Here is a 22,628-nt window from a genome sequence, read left to right as displayed (position 1 = left end):
AGTCAATCTTGTCACACACAGTGTCAATGATAAAACTATCTACTAAGACAAACGACTTACTCATCCGAGTCAATCTTGTCACACACAGTGTCGATGATAAAACTATCTACTAAGACAAAGGACTTACTCATCTGAGTCAATCTTGTCACACACAGTGTCGATGATAAAACTATCTACTAAGACAAACGACTTACTCATCCGAGTCAATCTTGTCACACACAGTGTTGATGATAAAACTATCTACTAAGACTATGTACTTACTCATCCGAGTCAATCTTGTCACACGCAGTGTCGATGATAAAACTATCTACTAAGACAATGTACTTACTCATCTGAGTCAATCTTGTCACACACAGTGTCGATGATAAAACTATCTACTAAGACAAACGACTTACTCATCCGAGTCAATCTTGTCACACACAGTGTCGATGATAAAACTATCTACTAAGACAATGTACTTACTCATCCGAGTCAATCTTGTCACACGCAGTGTCGATGATAAAACTATCTACTAAGACAATGTACTTACTCATCCGAGTCAATCTTGTCACACAGTGTCGATGATAAAACTATCTTCTAAGACAAAGGACTTACTCATCTGAGTCAATCTTGTCACACACAGTGTCGATGATAAAACTATCTACTAAGACAATGTACTTACTCATCCGAGTCAATCTTGTCACACAGTGTCGATGATAAAACTATCTACTAAGACAAAGGACTTACTCATCTGAGTCAATCTTGTCACACACAGTGTCGATGATAAAACTATCTACTAAGACAATGTACTTACTCATCCGAGTCAATCTTGTCACACACAGTGTTGATGATAAAAATATCTACTAAGACAATGTACTTACTCATCCGAGTCAATCTTGTCACACACAGTGTCGATGATAAAACTATCTACTAAGACAATGTACTTACTCATCCGAGTCAATCTTGTCACACACAGTGTCGATGATAAAACTATCTACTAAGACAATGTACTTACTCATCCGAGTCAATCTTGTCACACACAGTGTCGATGATAAAACTATCTACTAAGACAATGTACTTACTCATCCGAGTCAATCTTGTCACACACAGTGTTGATGATAAAACTATCTACTAAGACAATGTACTTACTCATCTGAGTCAATCTTGTCACACAAAGTGTCGATGATAAAACTATCTACTAAGACAATGTACTTACTCATCTGAGTCAATCTTGTCACACACAGTGTCAATGATAAAACTATCTACTAAGACAAAGGACTTACTCATCCGAGTCAATCTTGTCACACACAGTGTCGATGATAAAACTAGCACAGGTCTCCAGCTGCAGGTTAGATAGGTCAGTAGCATAGAGGGCAAAATTATCTGTAAAAACTTTCCACTTGGCAACTGTGTAATTTCTATCATTGATATCTGCTACCTAGAAGTAATAATGTATTTTATTTCAGAATCGATAACTAAATGTCATATTCATTAACTGCCATAATAATTTATCATTTTTGTCATATTCATTAACTGGCATAATAATTTATTATTTTTAAGTTATGGCAGTACACCCTCCCTTCTAGTAAGTGGGTTTGTGATACTTTGCCCCAAGCACACAATATTTAGGAGTAAGAGCAGTAATTGGACAACTCTGAATCAGAATAAACTTGTCCCTGACCTGTCCCATATCATTCTCAGGTCTGTTACCTTTTGAACCTGGATGTAAAAAATCTTTTTCAGCGTGTAGGTCTAGTCAAAACCAGGTTTATTTACATATTACATTCAAATGCTCTTATCCTGACAATACATGTAATTTACAAGAAGATATTATACTCACCCTAATTATCAACAATATAAGTTTTTAAGATTATTTATACCTGTTGATTCCATGAACACTGACTATTATCAGGCACTGTTACATTCCACATTTCTACAACATGAATCCTCTTTCTATTGGTAATCCACAGGGCTTTAAGAGTCTGTACTTGGAATAAATCCTAAAAATACATTAGAAAGGTTGTATATAATCAAGCATTCTAATAACTATTATAGCATTATGGCTGGTACAATAAAAATTCAGGGCTTTCATGCATGGTTTTACATGTGATGAATTAATATCAAAAAAGACTTGAAGCCTAAAATTTGTACTCTTTATAATGGCTCACTAATTTCACCCCCCCCCCCCTCCTTTTTCCTCTTTGTGCATAAATGTGTTAACTCTATTTTACAGTTTATTGTGAATCATTCAACATTCAAACCTTTGCAATTAGTGCATTGAATTAGAATAGGCAAAACATTTCATTTAACACCACAACTTTTTAAAAATAGATTTTTTTTTACAACCATGATGTAACTAAAGAAGAAGATACGTTACACAGTAAAGCATATCCAGGGAATACTTGTCAGAAATGTGTCAAATTCAGACAGACTCACCAACAGATGCTTTTGTGTGACAAGTATCTAATGACAATATCAATGCTTTAAAATGTACATGTTTATTAAATGAAATAGTATTAAATTCTTTTGAAAAAAGTCTTACCCATAAATACTGAAGTTGGTGAGATGATGACGCCATCTTCCACAATTTGTCTGCCATGTCAGGGGTAAGGAAGTGGTAAACAGCTGATATTGTACACGGAAAATCTAATGATTCCTCACTACTAATATGTGTGTGTAGTGTGTACTGACACATCAACAGGTGTGTATCTCCCCAGGTGCTCATTAACAACATCACAGGATAAAGATAATCTTTGACCTACAATATATCAAGTCATCATCAGAAAAAAATATAATTTTTAAAAGCAATTGTTTCCAAATAAAATTTTTCATTTACAAGAAATGATGGAAGATATACATTCTAGGTACTGAGAGACTATATATAGAAAGGATTAATTGATTATTAAGTAAAACTGGTTGTATTAGCTTGTAACTAAAGACTATGCAAGTTTTACTAGCTAAACACACTTGAAGATGAAGCTCATTTTTTTACATGCCTTCTAAAATAATATTAGAGAACCATATATTATTAACATTTTTTCATACCTTGAGAAAATTTCACAAAATTGAATAGTTGATATGGACCATGAGTTTATCATCCTTTTTTTACCATATGAACTAAATTGCTCCATTCAAGTATTGAGCAATTATTGTTTGTCATAGGAATGAATAATCATAATTATATTGTTCATTAGTATATATATACAGTATACCATGAAGACTTTACAATTCTTCTTATTTAGTTTTGTACATCCATTATATACACTAAAGGACCTTTAAATTGTATATCCAAAATCAACTTGTATACATATTTTCAATTTACGGATAATTGTATACTATATTAAGTTTAGTAATATAATACATAAGTATATTTCAGAACAAGACTTAAAACAAAGAAAGTTAAAACAACTATACCTTAGATTTTGAAGTAAGGCATACATGAACTGCCTTTTCTAATTGTTTTGCCATGGTTACCATTAAGTCCTTGACCTTCCTTTTGTTGATATCAGTTACAGTGTAATCTACTAGCTTGGTATTAGACATGTACAAGGTCATGAGGTGAACAAAAGTTTCTAACTGATCTGTCAACTGAAAGTCTGAAAGTTTACATTTTAATATGTTAACATTTATAATTATTATGATACTAAAATATTTAAGTGGAAAACATAAATCTCAAGAAATAAGATGAAATATATGAAGGTTAATTCAATAAAATAACTGTTCTTTAAACCCAGTAAACACATTTGCGAAATATATCAAATAAGTCCTCCTTTTATTATTTGTGAGAAATTTCTCACATTATCAAATAATCCAAAAAAGAATTCCCTATATAATTAAAGCCTATGCACACAAATGAAAGCTGTTCACTACCTTTGCATGTTATTTTGTTTGATAATTTTTGTCTTAATATTAATCCTGTATCTAAATGTAAAAGGCAAACAAAAATAAACAGAAATTTTAGAAAGGTTCCATATCAAATAACATCTGTTATCTGAGGATATCTTGCTTATATTTAGTTTTCAAAGAGAAGTAAGAAATTAAACATACTTGAATCTTTTGATAAATGAGACAAGAAGTGATCTTCTAAGTTTTGTACTAATATTTGCCATATCTCCACTGCTGTTCCTTGTGGTAACATTTCCACTTCCAAACCTAACCTGGATAAAATACAAATTCAGATAATTCTGGAACATAATGATGGGAAACATCTCTAGATGTCAGTTTGTAAAATACCAATGCTGGTAATGTTCAACTTTTCTTACATTCAAACTTTTATTGTAAATGATATTAGAAACTATGACACTGCTACAAAATCTTTATTCATGGATCACACTTTAAAGTCCATGTTGGACCTAACTGGACAAGTGGTCTTAGTAGTCAACATCTTCACTTTTACTGAATAATCGATGAATCACACTTTAAAGTCCTAACTGGACAAGTGGTTTTAGTAGTCAACATCTTCACTTTTACTCAATAATTGATGAATCACACTTTAAAATCCATGCTGGACCACACTGGACAAGTACTAGTGGTCTAAGTAGTTAACTATATAATCAAAAGCCTGTCACAACTGAGTGGTAAGCTCAAATCCAAAGGAAGCAGGTAAGCTCAACTCCTTATTTGACTAAGATTGTCCGTTTTCCTGAGGTCAGTGTTTCTCTCCTGTCACTCTGGCTTCCTCCTAAAGTAAAAACTAACCACCCAAAAATGGCACAATAGTGTTGAAAGTGGTGTTAAACACTAATAAATCAAATCAAATTTAAATGTAATTGTCTTACCTATGACAGAATCCTTTAGTAAGTAAACTTCGTGTATTTACACTTCCTAAGGTTATAACGTTCACTAATTTAGTAATAAATTTCTCCATCTGTCTCAGTTTGGCATACAACTGAACCAATTCTACCATTAACTCATCGAGTCTCTCAATATCCTGTTGATAATAAAGATATAAATATTTCATCAATAATATATGATCAAAATAGACTTCAGTCTGAGTTCAAAAGGCCTTCAGTTTTAAGGAAAGAATCTGTTGTTAAATATATCTAATAGACTTGGATTTCTGTTCATTATATCTATTAATAGCATTCTGGATTTCCAATGACCTTTTTCATCAACCTTGTGTATTTTTGCATTCCCTGAGGTAAACAGTTTAGAACTAGACAATAACTCCTACCTCAGCAATTATAGTAACTTTTATTATTACATACAGACAAATGAGGGCTTCATCTTATCTTCATACAGTTTTAATTTGGTCTATCCTTCTTTTCTGAACTGGACCTTTTAGCTCCCTTATGTACAGGGATGGCATCCTTATCACTATATATACTAAAGTTGAATTTAAACTGGGACTATTTTTCATACTGAACTAAAACTAATTCAGATTGAAAGTTCTTTTAAAGGAAATAAACCTTTCCATCCTCAGTAGATCTACAAGATACGGTAAATTAAAGGTTTTTATTAGGTTTTTGTCAATGTCAATAGACCACTTTCGAGTTCATCCGTCACCGGAAAAAAATCGTCAATTATACGCGCCTTTATGACGTCATTTACCAGATAGAGGGGGTCGCCTGTATTCCTGCACTATTTACGTTCATCAAGCGTCTTGGTGATCGTCATTGTGTAGGATAAACTAGAAATAATGGTTGTTCTGTAGGTACTTAATGACAATTCCCTAATGACATCAATGCTGATTGTCAATTTTGAGAATTCAATTTGTCGTATAATTCGTACAATATAGAATTATAGTTTTCAGCCAACCACTCGCTCAACATTGGAATGGAAGTGACGACGCCCCACAAATGACGTTCACTAAAACCAGAGTTTTTGACGGAAATGCATCGAACTCAAAAGTTGTCTATTATAATGTGACTCCTTGAGCTTCACAATAACAAGAACTCTCATCTATACATCTGATAAATAAATTATTTTGAAACTTTTCATAAAATTGCAATAATTAAACTTGAATTTTTGTACATTCTTAAAACTGTAAGAAATAATTGCACCCTCAATTACTGCATTTACAATATACCAAGCTGAAGGGTATCAACATACTCGCCAAAATTATTTTGGTAAATTTCATACTATACCTGAATATCCCCTGAACAATTATTTAATAGTATTTTTTCCAGTTGAGCTTCAACTATAAGGTGATTAAGTTTCATAAGACTGATCAGACATGTGAAATATCCTCTTGACCTGAAAGTAAAGACATACATGTAATTAACATACTGCTAACATACTTTGAAACAGTTGAGATTTGGTCTTAGTAATAAAAACATAGTTGAAATAATCATTAATAATTTTTGTTTTTTAATCAAGTCTTTTTAAATTGCTCATATTTTTCATGTATTGGCCTTTTATAGCTGACTATACAGTATGTAGTTTTCTCATTGTTGAAGGCAGCAAGGTTGCCTAAATTGCTTACATCCACTTTATTTGAACTTTGGTGGATAGTTGAAATGAGTTGTATCATTGGAAATCATACAATAAGCATTACAAAATAATAGATTAAAATAAATGTTATTTATCCAAAATACCATTTACCTGTCACATGTAAGCAGAATCTGTATTAACTGTCTGTATACTGGGTCATGTGATCTATCATACAAATCTAAATCATGTGATGCTTTTAATAAGATCCCAATGACCTCAAATACATCATGTTGACCTCTATATTCCATGCTGTTTTGCTCTATGCTTTTTGATGCTTGTAAGTCTACATCCAATAATTTACATATATAGACAAAGACATCTTTTGCTGTGCTACTATCTGTAATTCTAAATTAAAAAAAACAACATATTATATAAATTGTTTTATAACAACATTTTATATCAAGAGGATGTTTAAGGAATGGGATGCTTAATAGTAACTTACTGCTTAAATATCAGCTATCGTTTTTTTTATTAATTACAAATTTTATCTTTAAAATCAAACATTTCATTTAAATACAACAACAGAAGAAAATTTATCGAAAGTATAATTTGTATAAATACTCGTAACAAAATGAACATAACTGTAACATAAATTACTATGCGAGAGAGTAACACAAAAAAATAACATATAAAAACATAATCTGAGTCTGTGAGTAGTACTTACTTATTACTATGTATGAAGCCTGTGTAATACACTGGGATATAACTAAGTACAGCCATTCTAAGTCTCTCTAGAGGAACACCAGTTTGTGAAGTCTGTTAAACAATGTAGCATAATGTTTATGGTTTATTTTTTCTCAACTGATAGGAAAAATATTCAATAGTTTTACTGTTTTCTCATAATAGATTTAAATGGATACTTTCATTTTAATGAAGCACTAAAATCAAACTCTGATGCCCTATGCCTATCTGCCGATCGTGCATCCCCAAATCATTTTTTTTTCTTCTTTAGAAATCGACTTAATAAAAGTGTAATATATTATGTATGGTATACTGCTAATTTCTATTTTCAGTGAATAAGCATTACTTTAAATTCATTATTTATGAATAATTAGAGCAAATGTCAATAAGGCAGAAACCCAACATGCCTAATGACAAACAACAACCAAAACTCTAATGACTCACCTTGTTACTTAGTCCACTAGATAAAGCAGTAAAGAAATTCTCTATATATTTAGGAGGCTGTGTAGTGTCTGCACTGTCAGACTTTATACTAATGACTCACCTTGTTACTTAGTCCACTAGATAAAGCAGTAAAGAAATTCTCTATATATTTAGGAGGCTGTGTAGTGTCTGCACTGTCAGACTTTATACTTTGTAAGAATACAGAATAACTACTGACATGGTCCCTGGAAAAACATTGTTATTGGTTATAGCGAGGATGCTGCCAGTGTAATAGTGATGAATATATTCATAAATGGTAATATAATTTACATTATAGTAAATATATACAGAGTTGTTGTAGATATCAAATGTTATTATTCCACTGCATGTTGATGGTGATAGCAGAATCAACATTTAATTGTTTTAATCTCTTCCATGTGACATAGAACAAAACTTCATATTCCCTTCTTAACGTCAGGGTTGCCTTGTGCAACATTACCTGTGGTAAATATTTTAAAACTTTTTTATCCTTTTTTTTAAAGAAAGTACAATAATTAAGTTTTTTTTAAATTATTTCTAATTTGTAAAACAGAAATAAATGAATAATGATCAAACGTTCATATGAAATTAATGTCAAATATCTCAAGCTCAAGTAGGATTTCAGTCCTCTTAAAACCATCCATTATTCCATTCAATGGTGGTTGATTTTGCTATGAATACTTGTGGTTATTTTATGACCCTTCTCTACTTAATTTATTTTAAAATGATAGCATTCTTTTTAACTCTATTATTTCAAATTTGGGTTTCAATTAAAAGATTTTTAGATTGGTTACAGATCAGCATTAGTCCTCTGAGAAACATGCAAACCTCTAAATATTCTTCCAAAAATTTATAACCTCCTTAATCTGAATTCTGATCACCAGGGTTGTAAAATTTTCTGATAGGAATGTGCAAATTTCCAAATTTCAAACGGTTGTGTAATTTTTTATGACATTTTTGATACTATTGAAGTGCTGAAAAATTGGTTTTCAGTTTCATAAAGGGCATACATAAACTTTTAAAAAACGGTAAAATTAGGTGGCATACTTGTTAAAAATAGTAGTTTTGATAACTTTCAATGCTTCATCCCCAATGTCCTCATAAGATGTTTTTCTTGTCCGATTCCACAACAGTAAGGTCTGGATTAATAATTTATCAGTTGTATTCTGAAAAACCTACAAAGAAAAATAGTTTTAAACATGCTTAGCAATGCTTTCAACAAATCTTAGATTGCAAACGAACACTGTACTTCATCCTTAATGAAAATGTAGACTTAATAATAAATTTACTTATAAACCTTAATTCATTAAATTCTAAAATACACACACTGAAATGTCTGGCATGCTCTTCCCATTGTGACTGAATTTGTATTTAAAGTCTATAATGCAAAGGTTTTACTACATGTACAACAAGTATCACATAAATTTAACACTAAAAATGATCAATACAAATGAGGTCAAGGTCATATAAACCATGCCAGACAGACATGTACACTTTACAATCATACCATACACCAAATATAGTTGACCTATAGCCTAAAGTATCTAATAAATTGAGAAAAAAAAACATGAGAAATTAACACCGACCCATGAATCATGAAAATGGAATCTAGGCAAGATCAAACCTACCAGACAGGCATTTGCATCTAACAAACATGCCATACACCAAAAATATAGTTTACAATGCCATCACCGGATAGAAATCATGATCAGGCCGGAGAGACAATAAAACAACACCATACTTACCAATTTCTGATTAGGATGTGACCTTTGAACTTGCAGATATTTTGGTAGAACAACCTGCAGCAGTTTCCATAGAGATTCATCAATATCATCCAGACTGTCACATTTTACTACAAGTTTTAATATATTGCACAGTAAAGTACTCTGTAACAAAAAGTACATGTACGATATTTATAATACAAATTTTTTCTAGATACTTAATAAAAACATAATTTTTATACATTATGGGTTAAATTGGTATTCAACTGTTCAATTTCAATAGAATTATTATAACGAGGAAAGTCTTTCTCTTAACTCATGTTATGATTAGAGACAAATTTTTCTTTATGTAATGTATTCTTATCTCTGTCCACCTGTATATATGTCATGTAAATGGTTTGAAAACATTCAGAACAATATTTTTGTAGATTTTTACCTGTATCCGGTCACAACTTAGTCTAATTTTTCATTGAAATTAGCATTAAATGTAAGTTTTTAATAAATGTTTTTGTAAAGTTGAAATAACACTTGGTGTAATAAAATATTTGTAAAGCAATCTGTGGATTCCTGTCTCTTTTCTTTACATCATGTACAATGTTTTTCTGTTACAAATCATGATGTACTGTGTTATGTGTATATGTTATGCTGCCCATCAAGGGCCCTTGATTGGAATAATAAAATATTCTCTGTACAGCAATAACTTCAAAATGAGTTTTCCCATAGTTTGATTAGTATTTGAATTTTTGTAGGTCAGGTTTGCTAATCATTTGATGAGGAATCTATAAAAGTTTTATTGCATCCATAATGTTTATACTTCAATGAAATCACTTTACTAACCAGCTGTTCATACTTGTTGTAAACATGAGATAACGATGGTGACTGAAGAAGGTTTAGACAACACTCCACAACATAATGATGGTAGTCACACGGCTGGTGGATGTTGTCATTTATAACCTGTAAACATAAAACACATAGAATAAATTGACAACATGCCTTGACAATAACCATATCCTAGTATTTATAACAAAAGAGACAATTTTTGTTCCCTATTGTTAATTTTCCCTTTTTGAACAGTTACCCATTTAATGGCACTTACATTGATTTTGATTGCGATAAATTAAAATAAAAATAAATATAAATTGCTATTTATGTTCTGTTAGGAGTAATCATGATCCTAGATCCTGTTAAAAATGTTTAATTATATTTTGGCATTGCACAAAGTCATGAGTTACTCAGAGAGTTTACAACATCCTTACAGTAAATCCATTAGATGTGTACTGATTGATACTTTAGTCTGGGAAAACATGATTCAGTGTTTAAGTTTTAATTGGCTTTGAACTAGTTTTCAGTAACTGCCAGTACTCGTATATATTGGTGATTTGTGTTTATTGTTTGTATGTTTGTTAGTTTATTTGTGTGTCACAATGATTTTTAGAGATTAGCCATTTGTAATTGATTTTTAATTTTTTACAGTATATTCTTATGTTGTGTTCGAACACAATTGTTCAAGGTAAGGGGGAAATTAGGCATTCCCAAACATAACACAGTCACATTTTTTAAAATATGCCTGCCCACAAGTCAGGAACCTGTAATCATGTTTGTTCTTTTTTAGTCAACTGCATTGTATAATTTATTTTCTGATTTCAATTGTTTCTTATTTTTATATTGGGGCCTTTTATGGCTTACTACATGTCTTTTATATGAGTTTTTCTAATTGTTGAAGGCTGCACAATGACCTTTAAGTGTTTTTGTCCTTGCCATTTCTGATTTGATCTCTAATGAATAGTTGTCTCATTGGCAATTATACACCATCTCCTTATCTTAAGATAAATAACACTCAACAACATAAAAGCGGCAGTCCCACTGCTAGTGTTAATATAATAACAGAACAACTTACCTGACAAATTGATGGTTTGATGATAATAATTTTTGACGATTTTCCAGATTGAGTTGACTGAAATAATTCACACAAAGTTCTCCAAATGTTACATGCATCTTCCTCTGATACTTTGAACCTGTAATTGTATTAATCTATTTATAGATTTCAATGTTAAGATATAATTGCATCAACAATTTTTACAACAAACAATGAGTTCTCAAATGTACATTTTAGTTCTTTTTTATGATGAAATAACAGATGCTTTTCACCATTTCTGTTTCGAGCACAGGTGAGTTTGTCACATGTCATAGCTAAACATTTCAGCATGTTTACATTTACCATGATGTTTACATCTCTACTGATATCGACTTGCACTATTGCTAAGTTATCACCATGCTTCAACGCTTGTCAAACATATCAGATGAAAACATACGATCATAATCTATCAATAGTACCATCAGAACATTTCCCAATTGTGTATGTGATGGCTAGTCATAGCTGTAGCTACAAAAATATACTCAATCTTTAGGGTATGCAAACCATAAAATTTCTTCAACAAAGAATACCAAGATCAGTTCATAAATAATTGTTCCTTATATTACTTGCAAATGCATTTGACATCGGAACAAACCAAGGCCCTCGTTCACCTAGATGGCCTTGCGGAAGTTGTAGTAAGGCACTGACATGGAAACATCATGTTGTCTGCTGCAACTCCTGTGAAACTTGGTATCACATTGATTGCCAAAGAATACCAAACCATATATACAACATAATGAATAATAGAAATAATTTAAGTTGGCACTACTGGGAATATATTGAAAAACTCATTGTGATCTTCCTATCTGTATCAATGAGCCAGACATCCAAATACAAAATCAGAGCAAACCTAAAAAACTCTTCCAATACATCAAGTCAATAAGAATTGACAAATCTGGCATTTCTGCACTAAAGAAAGACGGCAACATCATTACAGACGCTACAGAGAAAGCAAATCTTTTAAACTAACAGTTTCAATCTGTATTTACTCCAGTAACAAATGACCCAATACCAAACAAAGGCATCAGTTCACATCCTAAAATCAGTGAATTACATATAACATCAAACAGGATTGAAAAGCTCTTAAATAAGATCAACCCACATAAAGCCACCGGCCCAGATAACATCAGTGGCCACTTCAGGGATGGGTATTTGAAAATGTAATGGTAATTAAGTGTAATGCATTTAAATTTTCCATGTAATTGAATGTAATGTGTAATTGAGCACACATCATCTTGCTGCTATACCATCTTGCACAATTCTCATTCCATCAGACTCGAGAACCAGAAAACATCATTCTCACACCTTCAGACACATTTATACATCAAAAGACTTGTACAGATTTTCATTTTTCCCATACACAATAACTCAATGGAATCTTTTACCATCATCAGTAGTAAATACACAGACAGTCGACTCTTTCAGAGATCAGCTTACATATGCTGTTCTCTCCACTATCATTTAAATAGCTTCATCTCCTGGACATAGTTTTAATCACTACATATGTTCTCTGCACTGTTTTGTATATAACTAAGATTTTAACTAGTTTTAAATAAACATGATAAATAGGCCATGTATGCACTAGTTATGAATTATCTTTATTCAGATGGAGAACTGGAAAACTTAAAGAAGAAGCTTAGAAATATCTCATGTGATACTACTAATCAAACCTAGTATTTTGCACCTTCACCAAACCTTAATGCTTATAAAATTACCTTTTCTTATTGAAAATCAAACCAGTTAGGAAGTCTATGAGAACTTGCTCTTTATTCTGTAGAAATATCCTGTGTGATTTCCACACCAGTTTTGTCAATTTTAGCTTATCCCCTATTGACCTTGTCCTGTCCTTTAAATGTCTGTAAATTCCTTTAAATAGAAAATGATATTCTTTACTTATTAGAAAAAAAATATCATGGCTAAACATGTGGGAAAATATGTAATTCTTTCCTTTACTATGAATGCATTATTTCTGCTATTTTAATTCTCAGTCAAAATGAATCGAATCATTGTCTTTCAGTACAAATAATGTTAAAAGGTTAAAATCAAAGCGCTGTAAGCGCTGAAGGCAGTTAACCAAAAACCAAGGCAACCGTAATTATGAAAACTGTGGCAATGTTGCCTCAACATTAAACATTCATATATAGTACATTCATGTTTATATCACCAAGGAAAAATGAAGTATTTTTCCTTGGCAATATTTTTGAATAGTTTTGTATAAATAAATCTATATTTTCTTTATTTCCTAAAGGATGAATTAAAGTGTTAGAATGTCAACATGTCAAAACTAAGTAAAGGCTAAATGCAAATAATTCACATTTCAAAGAAAACATAATTAGACTGTCTTTCTTAATTCTGGATTAGGGATTAAGGTAAACTTGAGGTAAAGCTATTAGCACCTTCAAAATATTACAATAAGACTGTAATTAGCTATTTCCTATTTAAGATAAGATACAATAGAAGTGTTATATTTTAGTTACATAATTTTATACTTTAACTAAGATTGTAATTGATAAAAAGGTATCTAAGGGACCATATCTTGAATAGTAAGGTTTAAAATAATTACCCTCCCCTTTTTGAGGAGTTATGTATTTTGATTGGTCAAGTAACTTTGATATACATTAAATGATTATTGAGATTTAGAGAGATGCGTTTTAGAAAGGGACTTGGATAGATGAACTTTGTGTAATTTAGAGCATTGGATAATCATAGGCTCTGTCACATCATGGTGACTTAGTTGCATATTCGTATACATGTATTACTTGTGTTGTAAATATGAATGCTTTATTTATTCGAGAATAATTAATATACCATTATCGAACTTAGTGTTTTATTGACTTCTTGTGCGTTATACAAAGAAAACCAGACAATGCGTTACCTATGCTCTACCATCATTATTCAGAGTTAGTTCCCCTACAAAAATAATATGATCAGAACTGGGTCGCAGAATGTCAGCTAGTTCCCCCGCTTATTGACATGCGATCCAGTCCGGTCATAGAGATCTAATGATTTATTTATTAAGGCAAAAAATTTATATGTTATCAAGGTTTCAAAAGCAATGCATATATATATATATCAATGTATATTTTTTATGGTGAGTCTGCAGTGGTACAAGTTCCCAATGATTGCAATTGTTCTACTTGGTAGTTAACCTTGGTTTTATTTGACTGCTAGAGGTTCAATTTGACGTCAATAAGTATGAACATGTAATAGTATGAATGGATTGGTTTCCCTGGAAAGAAAACTGAGTTTGTGTTCTATAGTACAAAAGTTATGAGACATGAATCAGACAAATGTTCACTACAACAGGGATCAAAGATGAGGTCTGACTGACTTGCCCATAGTAAATGTAAATGATTTGTTATTTTGTCCCATACATATGAATATATATAATTTAGGGGTGGGGATCTCAACGGTTTTCAAGTTCTCAAACAGGTAGGGGTAGGCAGAGGATTTAGGGGAGGCGCCCGGCCCCCCTTTTTTGGGAAAAAATTTGGTTGCTTATATAGGGAATCACTGGAGCGGGCCCCTCTTAGGTCAGACAGTTGGCCCCACTTATGAAAATTTCTGGATCCGCCACTGGGGGTAGGGTGACCCTAGGGACTTCCCCTACATTTCATTTTATTTGTTATATTGTCCCATACATGAATATATATGGTTTAGGAGTGGGGATCTCATTGGTTTCCAAGTTCTCAAACAGGAAGGGTAGGGTGACCCAAGGAACTCCCCCTATATTTCATTTAATTAGTTATATTGATCCATACATGAACATATATTGTTTTGGTGTGGGGATCTCGACCGTTTCCAAGTTCTCAAACAGGAGGGTTGGGATGACCACAGGGACTTCCCTTATATTTCATTTGATTTGTTATATTGTCCCATACATGAGTATATATGGTTTAGGGGTAAGGATCTTGACCATTTCCAAGTTCTCAAACAGGAGGGTGAACAGTGACCTCAGGAACTCCCCCTATCTTTCATCTGATTTGTTATATTGTCCCATACATGAATATATATGGTTTAGGGATGGGGATCTCGACCATTTTTAAATTCTAAAACAGGAGGGGTGGGTTGACCCCTAGCGACTCTTCCTATATTTCATTTGATTTTTCATATTGTCACAAACATGAATATATATGGTTAAGGGGTGTGGATCTCGACCGTTTCCAAGTTCTCAAACAGGAAGGGGTGGGGTAACTCCAGGGACTCCCCCTATATTTCATTTTTTATTTATTATATTGTCCTATACTTGAATATATGCAGGGGCGGATTCAGACGGGGGAGGGTTGCGGGCTTGCACCCCCCCCCCCCTTAAATTTGCAAAGCATGGGTTGTTCTCAGCTTAATAAAGAAAATTCTGATAATTTTACCTCAATTTTTTTTTAGCCTCGCTCTGCTTGGCGAAAATTTAAGTTTGCGCCCCTCCTAACCTAAAATCCTGGATCTGCCCCTCATATGGTTTAGGGGTGGGGAGCTCGACCGTTTCCAAGTTATCAAACAGGAGGGGGTAGAGTGGCCCAAAGAATGCCACCTATATATCATATGATTTACTTACATTAAGGTATATATAATATAGTTGCATTATTTGTGAAAATAAAGAATGAAACTTTCAGCTACTTTAATTGACCCTTCAAAATTGAGAAAAAACAAAAAAAACCTCGAAATTGAAGTAATATGTTTACACTTTAAAAGCATCTCACATGCATTATCATCATTTATGATTTATAAAGAAAATTTAGACTGTGACCATGAACATATATTGTCAGATATACTGTTCCCAGCTGTCACGTTGTATTGGATTTTAAATTAAAATTTATCAAAAAGTAATTAATTTCTGAATAAAATATTTTTCTGCTTTTTCTTTCTTTTACATATATCTTTTGGTTTACAATACTAGTGTTTATATTCATTTACCATGCATAGATGTATTTTTTTACCTGCTTGGATTTATTTACATTTTGTAAATGATCGTCAAACCCGGAATTACCCTTATCCGCTTCCGGAATCGGATCCGATTTTGTAAAATTTTGTCTTCACGGCCACCATTGTTATGTGTTTACAATGTTGTTTTTGTCAATCAGATATGATTTCACTCGAATTTATACAATATTTGTCGGCGATTTTCTGTATAAAGCTAGCGGTTGAACAAAATGAACATCGCCGTCATGAATAGTAATGGTAAAAATAAGTTTTTAGCTCGTTTAATTGGAGACTCTGGTGAACATGGTGAAAAGGTTTGCAAAGTAATTTCTTATTTTCTTTCAAATGTAAAGCGACTACGTCGGGCGTAGCTAGAAACCAACTATCCTAGTCGAAATTCCGCTTGCAAAAGTGGAAGGTCTCGGACCACCGCTAATTTGCACACCTGCCTCCAAATTGAAAAGCTACGAAAATTTCTTTTTCTAATTTGAAATTGCCGCCAACAGCATAAACAGTTGAATTATATAATAGACTACTGACGTAGTTGTACTACGTTTTGATGACAAACAATATTCCTACGACTTTTGTCATTTGGGAAATCTAAACTGCTTGTCTTCAGAGATTTTCGGCGATTAAATATTTCATACAATTGTTCTTTGACATCTTTGCTAAAAGCACAAGTCATAATGAACTACACAAGGATTTTTAATAAGCACTACTTCCTATGTGTAACTTTAAAACTTTTGGATAAATCGACGATCATTTAAGGTTTTTCTGGTCATTTTTTTTGTAATCCAGAATAAAAAGTATTAAAAAAGTGTTCAATTAGTTATATATAACATAGTAACAAGCTAGATAATAACAATGGCAAGTATTTCAGGATTTATTGGGTAGAAAACAAATCTAGGGTGCTCGCATAATGCAGCTTAACTGCATAAAAATCTGGGCTTGGTATTAGTAACAATAAGAAAATTAAGTCACATTTCTTTGGGAGGGAGAGAAAATGTTTCACAAGTAAAAAAAATATATTTATGTAGAACATAGTAAAACTCATGATAAGACACATTCATGATATCAGAATTAAAACAAAGCATCATTGGTGTTGTGATCCAACCAAGTTTTTATGTAGTTGGACATTTATCGCATCTTATTTTCAATATTTATTTAGCATTACCCACTTGTCTTGTGTATGATATTCAAGACAACCATCAGTTTTTGGTTGGAACAAATGATTTTTGCCCACTTTGTCTTTGCAATTTGAACTTTTAAACAGGTGATACACATACCTGCCAACTTTTCAAAATCCACATGGGGATATTATGTGCAAGATGACTCTGATAGTCCTTAAAAAACCTCCAAGGGGCCTTCATATATATTTTTAAATTGTATGTTGGTTTTTTTTTTTGGCTTCTTCATACTTTTACAAGCCTATATAGCTATTGTAAAATTAATTATTTTGTTTAAAATTGTGGACAAAATTGCTTTTGTAAAATTTCCATTTGGGAGCCTCCATAGGTGAAATTCCCCTCAAATAGTGACAACTGGCACATATAGAACATGTCACAGCAAAAAAAAACAATAAAGCCTTTCAAAAAGTCATGTCGACACCTTCAAACATGTGCAAGTTCCTAGTCAGGTGCCTGTAGCTCAAAGATTTTCATTAGTTCATGTCTGTCATATTTGTTTTACATATTAAATGGTTTAACTGCAAATATTAAAGACTGTTAGTTTCCACAAATGAATAACTTGTTTCATGTTTTACAAGTTGGAGTCATGTTGAGCCGTCTGTAAGGTGTTTTTTCTCATTGTTGAATGCTGTATGCATGGTATGATTGGCTATAACTGCTTACATGAACTTAATTTCAACTTTGGTGGATAGTTGTCTTATTGGCAATCATACCATATAGATCTCCTTATTTTCATATGGGTACTGTTTGTGTTGATTATAATTTTTTTAGTTTTCTATGTTGTGGCTAGTCCGAGATTACTCTGACATCCAATGGCTGTTTTGCCAGACAAGCTGGGGCCGTGGGACGTCAGAGCTCGTCCCATATCAAAAAGTGGATATTTGCCCACCCAAAATAGATGCGCTGCTTCGTCGCTTCTGATGCCGACTGATGGCCTTGGAATTATATAAATCAGGCATCAATCTATTCATTTTTCATTTATCTCTTTATTTATGTAAGTTTCACCTACCTGCGAACCTTTATTTTTCCATATTTTAACAGTTATCACAGTGACCCATCGATTTCGGCATTTTGACTTTCACTGTATGTTTATGAGTAAAAAATTACAATTAAAGTAACATTTGAAATTAAAAGTTGTTTAAGTTTTACTAAGGTTCTTGTGAGAAACTAACCAACTAAATATCTAGCACTAAAAAAATTTTTTTTTTTTTAAATGTAAAGAAATTATAATATATCAATTACAATTTAATTAAAAATTATCTTGTGTATGAAATTCAGTGTTTCTCATAAAAAAATATAAAAGTTATTAAGCTGGGCCATAATATATTGATATTAGTGATCATTAGTAGAATAGTCTCTAGAGTTAAGCAACTTTAATCAATAGTTTGAAACAATCCATAAAAAATATATGGAATTATATACACCAATCAATTAGATGTAACCAAAAGTCTCTTATGCGTGTGGAATGCGTAATTTTTCCCTTTGGGATCAATATTATTCTGTCAGCTGTTCCATCCGTGCGTCCGTAGTAATTATTGTAAAAGTACGGATTTCGGTCATAGCTGGTCCGGTTCAGATCCGTAGTTTAGAAATCGGTCAATGGCGGACGAATGCAAGAAAATTTACAAAAATAAACGATGTTTGACAAGTTATTTGGAAAGGAACATGACTGTTTTAATGCAATAAATGGATTAAACATTTACTGGAGGCAACTTTTATCACGCTTAAATGAAGTAACAAACTTATTTTGCCGCCGAAATTTAGGTTGATGTACGTTTTCGAGTAACAAGCACCGGGACTTGCGGAAATGCACGAAGTGATAAAAAGTTGTATTTTTATCAAATAACCCGCTACACACTGCGAAGACAATGCTTCAACCTCTTTTCTAAAGATAATAAATCGTTTATGTCTGAATTTCTTTAATTATCAGTAAAAAAATGATGTTTCATCAACTTGGTAAAAATTGAAAATGTCCGATGACGGAAGCGACTGAAAGCGACTGTCGTCAAGAACAGGGCGACTTGTTTTCGCTTTTGGGGGTCGGGGAAAGCGAAGTGACGGTCGGGAAGGCGACTTCTTCGCCCAAGTCGCCTGGTAGCGTGAGCCCTGAACATGTATTTATTATAAAAATGTGTTTTCAATTTTAGACATATCTAAGTCAAAAATGACAGACTTGTTTAGGTCTATTTATGTTGATGAAAAAACTTGATTTGACTTGTTGGCTAAAGTACACCACCTATGACAGCAAAAACCTGTCTAATAGTTCACAAGGACTTGAGCTATCTATATTTAATTATCTTATTGAACATCCTTACTAAACACAGATGTTTTACCTCATTAAGTGTGGATCCAGGTGGTTGCATTGTAAGGTTAATTAACATTATCCCGATTTTTTAGACTCTCATTCATATTTTTCTTTAGAAGACAAAGCATTGGCTTTCAATGTTGTCTTTATTTGATTTAGATGCATGACCTTTTTATAAATATGCGTGGGTCTTGAAGTTAACCAATTTTGGTAACTTATCGACTTGTAGGAGTCTATATTTGCAACTTTTTGATTCTGGTCAATCATTTCTTGCTTAACAATATTTGACTTATTGAAGTCGTATTTTGTCTTGCATTAAAGGGAGACAAATCCTAAAACTCACAAATTTAGACCTCTATGAGTCAAAAGCAGATTCAGACTTATTTATGTCTGAGCTCTGACTGTTATAGATACCTTTATCTTCGGGTCGTTACATAAGCCAAAGGCTTCTACTGACCCCTCATCTTGGATTGTCGTATATGATTTCTCATCTCATAATAATATATTTATATATAATATATTAAACTTATCAAAAAAATACTTATTTAGGTGTGCGCAGCTGAAACACTTAACACGAACATATGAATTTATATAGGTTCCAATTTTCGCCATTTAATGCAGACTTAAAATTATTCAAAGTCTTTGCCGTCACCGTTAAATCTGACAGGTTTTTCCACTGATCCACTACTCTAATTGAAAAAGTATTTAGTCTATGTGTGGTCTTACACTGTTTTTTAAAAAGTTTTATTTTTTTTTTGTTTTGTTTTTTTTACAATTCTAATTGTAGAAACAACGGGATAGAGTAAATATTTCAATCGAACATCGACAACAAATATATGCCATCACATAAATATAAACTTGTCAATAGTGTTTAACTTAAAATAAAATAATACACGTGCACCTGTTGTGATTGTTGCCATTTTCAAACTTTCGGGAGTTTTCGTATGCGTTCGGAACACCGGTTGAAAATTCTAAAAGGGAGAAGTAAAGAAGGAAAAGACTAATAAATCCGGAATATAAAGTTTAAAAAAAATGTTATTTGAAACTGATTCTTTTTAATGTTCGATTCTTTGATTATGAAAATGTTCATGCAGACCAAATCAATTGCCACTGAATTGATGGAACTTTCACGTTCAGGCAAAATTTAATTGAACTTCTGGAGGGTACTTACTGCGCACCTGTATAATTATCTTTCTTCAATCTGTTATGAAAAAAGTAAAATCATAAAACTACTGAACTCCGAATAAAGTCATAACAGAAATTCCCTTATCAAATGGAAAAATTAAAAGCTCAAACATTTAAAACGAATGGTTGACAACTTTCATATTTCTGACTTAGTACAGGCATTTTCTTATGTAGAAAATGGAGAGTTAAACCTGGTGTTATAGCTAATTAAACCTCTCACTTTTATTACAGTCGAAAAAAAGATATAATGGGCTTTCGCACTGCAAAATGATGTACCAGTATACACACAAGCTCAAATCTTAGATATACTGAAAGCGACTATATATATATTTTCCTTGCATTTTTAAACTTTTATATTTGCATATTGGATGGCTCCGGATTTCCAGAAATTTTCGTAAATCAACAGCATAATTTTCCATGGAACATTTTTTATTTATCTGCCTTCCATAGGACCGACATGGAATTCCAGATTTTTTTTCTAAACCGTATCCAAAATTCTCCATGATTTTTTTCCTAACCACATATGGACCTTCTATTAGGGGGGGGGGGGCGGGGGGTATGGATTATTTCTGGAATATCTCATTCTGTCCTACTAATGAACATGGGTTTAAAATAATCCGGCTGAACAAATACCTTCCAAAAAAACAAGCCGTATGAATACAAAAGTGTTTTTTTTTCAAAGTTTATACTGTTTCAGCTGTATCATACTCGGTTGGCCGACCCCACAAACATGTTTAACCCCGTCACATTCGTTTTGTAGTTGCCTGTCCCAATTCAGGAGCCTGGAATCCAGTGGTTGTCGTTTGTAAATGCGTTTCTTTATTTATTATATAAATTAGGCAGTTAGTTTTCTCGTTTGAATTGTTTTACATTTGTCAGTTCAGGACCTTTTGTATCTTTTTTAACGTTATTTTAAAAATCACCGTTTCACTGTAGATAATTCGCACATACCCGCACATTTGTTGTTCTTACATCGAATAATGACATAAAACAGTACGATAATACTCCCTTGAGAGGCCTGTACTATAAAGGAAGAAGAAGCTGACTATGAGGTGATTTTAGATCATTTTTGAAGGCCGAACGGTTCCCTGTAGTTGTTTATTTCTGTGTCATTTGGTCTCTTGTGAAGAGTCTTCTTTTCTTTTATGTTTTTAACCTGCAATATGAATTCAAACAGATTTTAAAAAATCAATTGCATGTGGTCGTTATCTTTTATAGTTAAGTTTATATCGGGGTTATATTACCATTGGCATTCTTCGGGGGTCATCTCAATGATTACTTAATGACATCTAGACTGTGACAAAAAAAGACAAAACATGCCGATGCATATTATCGAGCGAACTATTGATAATTGGTTTTTTTATATGCTTTTATTGTAATTCGAATATACGTGTCAGTATACTATAAATCAAATAAGAAAAGTTTTGAGTCAAATCGGTGAATATGAAATTGACAGCTAATGCCCTACACATACATGCTGCATGTACATCGCCTTAGAGTTGTTTTTTTATTTTCATTTTTTTTTTTTTTTTGTAATGGGTGCTTTTATAAATTTTCACTATTTTATTATTATGATAAGAAGAATAAACCACTGATGTGGGTCACATTTCCGACAAGAAAAAAGATGTATAGTAGATTATTTTTTATGCTTGAACTGAACGATTAATATGTTGATACAGTATTCAGTTACTTTATAAGAAGTGGATGATTTTATTGGTAACTCCAGCTTCCTTAAAAAAACCAAAACAACCACTTCGACATTACCAAAACTGCTAAAAGTGGCGTTAACCTCAATTAACAAATCAATCAATCCTATCATGTATGTTTTTGAATCGCGATCCTTT

General features: G+C 32.4%; 1 protein-coding gene across 1 annotated transcript in view; it reads right to left on the bottom strand.

Moving 5' to 3' along the window:
• The window catches only part of LOC139504587 (unhealthy ribosome biogenesis protein 2 homolog), a 48,912-nt gene extending 28,359 nt beyond the window's left edge, over positions 1 to 20,553 (bottom strand). The window contains exons 1-16 of the mRNA XM_071294656.1: positions 20,501 to 20,553; positions 12,906 to 13,056; positions 11,173 to 11,290; positions 10,113 to 10,229; positions 9,300 to 9,440; positions 8,602 to 8,729; positions 7,637 to 7,760; positions 7,076 to 7,167; positions 6,523 to 6,756; positions 6,066 to 6,174; positions 4,758 to 4,909; positions 4,027 to 4,136; positions 3,394 to 3,575; positions 2,522 to 2,737; positions 1,860 to 1,979; positions 1,263 to 1,417 (exon numbers count right to left, since the gene is read on the bottom strand). Coding sequence (XP_071150757.1) covers positions 1,263 to 1,417; positions 1,860 to 1,979; positions 2,522 to 2,737; positions 3,394 to 3,575; positions 4,027 to 4,136; positions 4,758 to 4,909; positions 6,066 to 6,174; positions 6,523 to 6,756; positions 7,076 to 7,167; positions 7,637 to 7,760; positions 8,602 to 8,729; positions 9,300 to 9,440; positions 10,113 to 10,229; positions 11,173 to 11,290; positions 12,906 to 13,056; positions 20,501 to 20,519 — 2,168 coding nt within the window. The 5' untranslated portion in view covers positions 20,520 to 20,553. The remainder of the gene's footprint in view (positions 1 to 1,262; positions 1,418 to 1,859; positions 1,980 to 2,521; positions 2,738 to 3,393; positions 3,576 to 4,026; positions 4,137 to 4,757; positions 4,910 to 6,065; positions 6,175 to 6,522; positions 6,757 to 7,075; positions 7,168 to 7,636; positions 7,761 to 8,601; positions 8,730 to 9,299; positions 9,441 to 10,112; positions 10,230 to 11,172; positions 11,291 to 12,905; positions 13,057 to 20,500) is intronic.
• Between the last annotated feature and the right edge of the window lie 2,075 nt (positions 20,554 to 22,628).

The sequence above is a fragment of the Mytilus edulis genome, chromosome 1, assembly GCF_963676685.1.
Source record: "Mytilus edulis chromosome 1, xbMytEdul2.2, whole genome shotgun sequence".
Taxonomy (NCBI): Eukaryota; Metazoa; Mollusca; class Bivalvia; order Mytilida; family Mytilidae; genus Mytilus; species Mytilus edulis.
Note: the sequence above shows the minus strand (reverse complement) of the source record. Positions and strands in the feature narration are given on the sequence as shown.